Here is an 8,231-nt window from a genome sequence, read left to right on the forward strand (position 1 = left end):
CTACACCCAATAAGAAGTGGCGTTTATGTCTCGTTGGTTTTGATTGGCTGAAAGGCTTAGGCAAAAGCGGGGTTTGATTGAGTGGTTTTGGGCGCCACCTAGAGTTCAAGCCAATAAATTAATTAACGTGGTTGCGTCTTTTGAACTTGTGTGAGCAGAACAAGGACAGAAGTAGCTACTGGCTAACGATGTCGAACAGCACTCGAACTTTGCTTGATGGCTCTTATGATATCGGTCCATGTGACTCGACACAGACTAGTTCAATTGCAGATCAGCTAAGAGCAGTGACGGACACAGAAATGTGTATGGTAGACTATAGGAATTGCAGTGTTCTCCAATGCATGACATGCAACACAGTGCTTGGAGACTCTCTCGGCATCTGCGGGGAAGTCCAGAGCCTCCAGAGTATCATTTGTTTGAGTAAGTTGTAATTTACCTCATTTTAAAAGCATGCATTGCAGACCAAAAAACGGCGCAGATATAGATTCAGTCATGAAAAGGTTTGTATAATTCACCAAACACGTGGGTGGGTGTGTTGTAATAATCTCTGCAAAGACATTTTAATTTTTCCCTTTGCAGATGTTACTGAGGATGTGAGGGTGAATAAAAAGCTGGATATGAGTTTGAAGGGTAAACTGGCTTCCTCGTGAGTATTGCTTTCTATTGATCTCAGCCGCTTCAGCTCACGTCCAGCATGTGTTTTGGATGTCCCATTGTGATTTCTCTATCTGTAGCACCTACCAGGTCCTTCACTGTGCTGGTTGCCATGGTACTGTTGGCCTGGTTCTTCACTCCACCCCAGAGCACCTGTCTGCTTTACGAAATCTCTTCCTTTTACGAAAAGAGCTCATCAACTGGTGGGAGTAGTTTATAATAATAATGTGCACACTAACAGAATTGCCTTAATATAAATCATAGGATTCAATGTTAGATATTTTTTTAATGGTTATATTTTTATTTTTTTTTAACAAATGTTTTTTTTTTTTTTTAGTTACATGCTAAAAAGTGGCACATGTGTTAAAGCCTCCAAAATCAACTTCAAACACAGACTCATGGACAAAAATATTAATGAGGTTTGTATTTATGTACTCATGCATTCACTGCTTATTGTACAGAAGGAGAGCAACATCATATATTTTAGGTTGCTTTAACAGCTGCTCAGCTTAGTTGGATTGAACATTGTGGATTTTCTTTCTCCTTTTTCTAGCTGAAGCAGCATTTAGAAGCTCAACTGAAGCAGGTGAAGATTCTGGAGGGAATGATGGAAAAATTGTCCACACACAATGTAAACTAAAAAAATGGCAGGTGTGGAATATGTACAGCTTTTTTGTTTTATTGTAACAGTGTTGTAATAAAGTATTTATATATTTGTATGATGTATTGAATAGGAGTTTGGTTCTTCAAAAATGCTTAATGTGTGAAATATTAACTAGCTTGGTTACTATGTTGCATTTCTTTATTTACATTGTTCAGAGATATATTATGATAAATAAAAAAAATTGTAATATTGCAGGAAAAATGTCTAATGCGATCTCTTACACTACCGAAAAATATAACACTGAAGAAAGGAAACACATTTTATGATTGGCACCATGCTGCTTTTTTATTGCTAAAATGTAATATTTTGTACAAAATCATGCGGGGTGCATCTGTAGTGCATAGATCAGACTAAGTATAGAGTTCCACATTCAGAGGCAAAATCGGCAGCACAAATCAGGTCAGCAAAGCATATAAACTGCATTATTTGCATTGAACAAGAATAAGCAGTCAAATTTTATTTTTATGTTTTTTCCATTTAAACTCAATTGTTAAGGCTTTGCTAAAAACTTATTGTATCCGACTTTGCCTCTTGAATCACAGACTCGTAACAATTTCATTTTCATCGTACAACATTCAAATCCAAAAAGAAACATTTCTTAATGAATACACTTGTGAATAATTTACAGTAGAGATAAACCTTTGGGATTTCATGCATTTGAAAAAGAAAGTCACAACATTGGTCCACTCAAAGATTTAGTTATCACATTTCTGCATAAATATGTTCAAGCCAAGCTCAATTATTGCATGCAGCACAAAACATTTCTTATCCACTTCTACCATGCATCAGCAAAATGTTATTTTTTGCACTCTTATTAAAAATACATGTAAATTCCCAAATGGATCCTCGGTTTTGTGGATGTATTGTGGTACGTTTTATTTACCCAGGATTCACTGATATAATGAATCATCAGAGTGTCTCAAACTACTACCCAGAACACTGCTCATATTGCTGACAATGAAAATAAGCTGTAAATAAGCATACAGCTTATGTGCGTTCCACAATGGTTTGCATGTAAACATGCAAATTCAATAGAAGAGCATAGGCCCTGCATATATATATTATAGGGCCTAGTTCTTTATATTAATATTTGTCACACCCTCAGTGCTACCTTCACATATTTATTTGGTGTCCGTGAAAAAATGGGGCTGTTTTATTCTATGAAATGTATATAGTTCCGTATGAGCGATGGGATGTTCTGGATAAAACACTTACCACTATCACAAATATGCTACAGATTTCTATTTCACAAACACCACTAAACTGTTCTGACACTATAATTCATGCATGAACTGATTATTGCTTCTAAATCATGAACTTAATACACATCATGGCTTGCATATCTTCGAGTATATTTAAAAATATAGTTTGCATTCCAGTCATTGAGGTATTTATCTACATTACAATGCTTTGATAATTGCTTTATGCCACTTAATATTCTACATGTTACTTTAAAATCAAGAGTTTCTGCTACTAGGAATAATCTACCCACAGCTCTAGTCTGAGACAATAATACCTGATGGAAAATGCAATATTAGAGGTATGAATACAAACACAGTTCTAGGTTACCCTTTCTAATCAGGAAGAGAGTACTGTATTCTCCTTTGTGTCTGATTATTACAGACCACAAAATAAAAAACTTTCAGGATGTACCATTTTAGTAAAAGTCTTTGTTTCCATAATCCTGAAACAGGCATTGAATGAAACTCTTCAACACATGTCATATCTTCTAAGCTAACAAGACTTTTTCTTTTTTCTTTTTTTTTTGCCCGTTAAGAGACTTCGTTTTGATCCATCACTATTTTGGGCCCAGAACTTAATTTTTTACAGTACAAACTAGGACAAACTACATGTATTTCAGCATGGCTAGCCGCACGTCAATACCAACCGCCATTGTTCTAATCCTCAGCATGCTACAACACATTATTATTAACTAATAGTGATTACCCATGAATAAACAACCGTGTTTGTCAATTAAAAACTAAAACAAACTAACTCTGAACAAGTGAAAATGACTCACCTAGTCGCTTCTTAATCAAATCGATCCAGGTGTGGATGCTGCATCCATGGTGGTTACTATAACTAAATCTTTGTCTGCCTAATTTTATTTTCTAAACGACTTTATTAGAGCATATACTGAATGTCACTACGACTATTAAACTCAGCAAGCATCGCTACCGTACATGCATGGCCACGTTTATGCTGGCACTACAAATCCCGCCACCTTAAAGCAAGCGGATGAAACTATACATCATTTAATGGAAGACATTGGTGATTTTGTTGTTTTTGCGAACAACTTGTCACTTGTTTGTACAATATACATATTCATCTCAAAACAAGACAAAGGAAATAAACAAATATTGCACATTTCCCACACTGAGGCCTCACTACTCTTCTTACTGCGTACATAACACTTTTATTTCTACCAATCCGTATGATAGAAACCACTATACAAACATTAGGTGCATTTTCTCCTTACAGATGAAGTTAATTTCCTATTGTCACAGTGCACTGTAGCTAAGGATCGAGCACAGGCTGTGTCAGATACCCAGAAACCAACTTGCCATAATCTATTTGAGATGTTACATTAAAAACATACTAAACTATTAGCAACTATTTTCGACCGTTGTGACCAGGGCCTAACATGTAACCATTCTTCTGCCTTTCTTCAGGCCTAATGAGAAGGATAACCATGAGAATGTTACTGGATGAAAGTGACGTGTTTATCTCGCCCTGCATGTTGAAGAACATATAGGACTAATATACAACCAGTGAACTATAAGGTCTCTATACGTTTTTAATCCTACACCTATTAATAAGGTAATGTACAAGAGAAGAAACATCATCACTCCTCTTCTATCGGACCACCAAAACTATTTGACAGACAATGACTATTTTTATGTAACAGCGAGAAAAAGAAATGTGAATATAGTTTGATCAGAGCGCTTGCTGTGTGGGTCTGAGCTGTGGTAACTTCTGAGGTAGTAAAATAATTATATTTCATTATGTCCTGCATCTCACCAGCACCCCACCCCCACTAGAAAGGTTTAACTGTGAAATTTATAATGCTTATGCTTGGGTCAGTGTGCCACTGTCTATCTTGGTATGTCAGTACAAGTACATAGAAAACATGAAGAATGGTTCATGGTTTTGCTAAAGCACCAATATGAGTTCAGAGATGAGAGGAAAAAAAACATTTAAGAGAGCTTTCTGTCTACAGTTTGTCGTCTCATTTTCAGGCATTTTCAGAGACTAAATAAATGTCCAAGCAGTGCTTTACTCGTAGGTTTGAAGCTAAGCTAAGTTATGGAAATAGTCAATTGAGAGACAGGAGCTGGGACGTGTCTAGGCACTTAGTCTGCAGAAAATAAAATTGCTGGATGAAGCTACTTCATCTTGCTTGCAAGATTTCGTTTTTAAACGTGCATTTGTTTTACCTGCAAATCAAGTGCGCTTTTGCTCTTTCCATTTTCACTTTCTTTTAACTCAACCTGCAACTATATAAATACTCCACTGGATTTATTTATAACAAATATGACCAGACGATGGTTCTTTACTGTGGCACAATCATGTTGTTATTTAAGTTTTTTGGACACATGAAGAGTTTATGGTTCTTTCATGATTAAAAACAACTTCAGTTGTCATCTTCAAAGTGCAGAGATGATATGTTCATAGACCAGGGACAGTTGGTATGCTGAACAAACACTTCCCTGAAATAACGCTGGAGGAAGGTAACTTGTCGGGATGGAGGGCAATTTGAAGAACAAAGAGAAGACGGTCTCATCTGCAACAGATCAGATAAGGCAAGGAATAAGCCCAACAATGACAATATCGATAATCTTTTATTTTAATGTCCCGATATTATTGATTATTAAATCCAAAGATTGATCTTTTAGTCTATGCTGTTTTCTGTTGATGCATGAACAAAACTTCTCAAATCATTATTTATTGCAAGCCTCCAATTCAATAATCACAATATGCTTTGTTACTTTTGATACGAAACAGTCTTAAGTTGTCAAATGAATGAAATTCTAACAATAAATACCATTTTGATACTTTTTATTTAATGTGGAGTGACAGAGGATACGTTGAAGAAACCGTAATCGTAATCGCTTAATCATTGTTTCAACCACGGAAACAATGATTATGTCACATAACATTACATTTACCTCAGAAAAGGCATTTCATGTCCATAACTCGTCAGTTATCTTGAAAGAAAATGACTAAAATGCTAAATATATGTACTATATCACATATTCATTCTTTATATTTTTACTGAACCTGTTAGTGATGTCTTATTATAACTTCTAACATTATAGTAATGTACCAAATGCCAGGGTTGCTTGTGTATTTTACAGAATTAGTTGAGAGAGACTTGAAAATTGATGTACTGAACCTGATAATTCTCCAGATTAATTGAATCAAATGTAAATCAGAATTGAATCATATCAAGAGCTTTTGAAGCTGAATCAAATTAAATCTGTGTCAATACCTAATCCCAAAAAGGAAGTATCTTGTGTTATTTCTGCTGCACGAACTGACCTACCTGGTCATGAGTTCCTTTCCGGACTGTTCCTTTCTCTTCTTGTCATGGCATATGAGGGCCACTGTTTTGATAAGACAAAGCAGGTTAATTAATATCTGCATTTTCCTTTAACAATGCAGCCATTAGTTCTACTGCACTTATGGAAGGAATGGAAAAAAGTTGAATATTAATGCACAATCAAATAATGTGCATCTCGACTCCTGCACAATGCATGACCATCTACCTAGTGACGCAAGTGCTGGAATGCGAAACTGCAACACAAAGATTAGACAAAGCCAAGCTCTTGTAGTACAAGTCAATGCTTATCGTGCACTTACCGTCTCCGGTGATCTCGTGCTGGTATGGAAGCGAGTGAACTGGAGCGAAAAGTCATCCCTATCATACTCGTTGGTTGGAGTACAACGGGCCAGGCTCTGAAATGTTAAGTGAGCCTGGCCCCGCTGCGCTGCTGCGGCAGTGGACTTGCACGCTACGCCATTTCAGTCCCGTCACCGTGTGCTGGTGCTGCTCTCACTGGCAATGCAGCGGCGGCCGCGCTCTTCCGGCGCGCACCCGTGCGCATCGGTCTCTGCGCTCTGATTGGACATCAGAGCGATCCGTCAGCCGAGCAACACCCGCCCCCTCTTGAACGAACACAGGTGGAGGGATATTTTTATATAGGCTATATTATTAAACAATGAACGACACTGTTTTGTTTAATACTTTCTTAATTAAACAATCTGCAGTGCAGTAACAATAAATGTTTCTTTATTTCTACATGTGCCCAGTTTCTTCTGTATCTATCGTTGTATGTTACAACACACATCACATAGCACACAGTGACCTCTAGTGGTTTTCTCAGGTAACAACAATCTGATATCATTACAAACACCATCATGAATAACAATCAAACGAAGGGGAGAAAAACTGAAAAATATGCCACAGGGAATCAAAAACACGATACGAGGACAAATTAACAGAAAAAAAAACCCATCGTGAATAATTCACATACTTAACTTGACTATTTAGGAAAACTTCCAAATGTTTAAAGTCTTTACAGGTCTGCTGTGCTCACCAAGGCTGCATTTATTTAATCAGAAATACAGTATCACATTAAAGGTCCCATTCCATGGATTATTTTATTATTTTATAATGTTTCCTGGGGTGCCCTTATAATGTTAGTATGTTTTTTAGATCAAAAATTGTTATAATTTAGAAATAAAAGGCATATTTCCTAGCCTGCTTTCATCCCCTGATTTGAACGCTCTGTTTGAAGGGGCGTGTCTGTGTGAGACTTCAGAGTAAACGCCCACTGCTGTGATTGGCTGACATGCTTGCCTTGCATATGAAATATCTGGCATTACATGTAGAACTATCTGGAAAACTTTTACTATTACAGCTATTATACGTTTTTACTATTACAGCTATCGGGATTAACGAATCGTGAGAAGTTTTTTTTAAGTATTTAGATCTATTTCAATCACATAAAAGGTTGCAGTGATGAGCATTGAGCAGATAACAGTCTGTTGATCGCGTGAAAAAAGATCTTATCATTGCAACGCAGTTTCTGCACTCTCATTAATGATCTCACCAATGCAAACATGAGGCATATAAATACAGTAAGAGCTTCGTTGTGCAGTGTAACAGCGTCATTGATTTCATAACGAGTTTTGGCAAGTGTCCAGATAAACTCGCGCTGTGTGATTGACAGCTTGGGCGATTGGAAAGGGATTGTTCTTTGATCGCTTTCTGTATATTAATCACAGTTTAAGTAAGATTATTTTCATCCTACTAAGAGAAACGATGTGAAGTTGATCGCTACTTCCATAGTAAATCACTACTTACCGCTTGCTGGAATATAGTTGAAATTGCCCCCTTCGTCAGTATGAAACGCTGAGAGAAGCCTGCTTGATATTATCCCAGGTTAGAAAAACAGTCCGTGGTGAAATGGACAGAGCAAACTAACAACTTCGAATTAAACTTTTGCAGTATCCGATTATAGATAAACATCAACCACGTCTGTTGACATTTTGCCATCAATACGCCTGTATTCCTGTGGGCGGAGGTTAGTCAAAAAAGGTTTTAATGACGTCATTAAAGAAGGAAGTAGAGGGATGTAGTCCAAACGGGCCGTTCGCTGTAGGCGAAAATATCTCGCTTGGCATTGAACTTTGAGCTTTATAATTTTACAAATATTATTTATACTCTAACCACAACATTACACACTAACTAAAGCTTGAAACATGGGATCACGAAGAACGGGACCTTTAATAATGTGAAATATTGTTATACAGTTACAATACTATTTTCTATTTTAATTTATTTGAAATTTTAAGTTATTACAGACAGTGAATTTTGCTGAAAATGCTGAATTTTCAGCATAATTAC

The 8,231-nt window shown here is 36.7% G+C and overlaps 1 protein-coding gene and 1 long non-coding RNA gene across 2 annotated transcripts; one reads left to right on the top strand and one right to left on the bottom strand.

Moving 5' to 3' along the window:
* The first annotated feature begins 55 nt into the window (after positions 1 to 55).
* oip5 (opa interacting protein 5) lies at positions 56 to 1,373 on the top strand. Its single transcript, XM_084092322.1, has 5 exons — positions 56 to 420; positions 580 to 646; positions 735 to 857; positions 992 to 1,073; positions 1,208 to 1,373. The coding sequence occupies exons 1-5, from the start codon at positions 189 to 191 to the stop codon at positions 1,292 to 1,294; spliced, it is 591 nt and encodes a 196-aa protein (XP_083948448.1). The 5' UTR covers positions 56 to 188; the 3' UTR covers positions 1,295 to 1,373.
* Positions 1,374 to 1,576: 203 nt separating this feature from the next.
* On the bottom strand, positions 1,577 to 6,417 carry LOC311069278. Its single transcript, XR_014603502.1, has 3 exons — positions 6,182 to 6,417; positions 5,865 to 5,925; positions 1,577 to 5,102 (listed from the first exon to the last, which is right to left on the bottom strand). It is a non-coding gene; the product is annotated as an uncharacterized lncRNA (long non-coding RNA).
* Positions 6,418 to 8,231: the final 1,814 nt, after the last annotated feature.

The sequence above is a fragment of the Abramis brama genome, assembly GCF_963993115.1.
Source record: "Abramis brama genome assembly, chromosome: 19".
Taxonomy (NCBI): Eukaryota; Metazoa; Chordata; class Actinopteri; order Cypriniformes; family Leuciscidae; genus Abramis; species Abramis brama.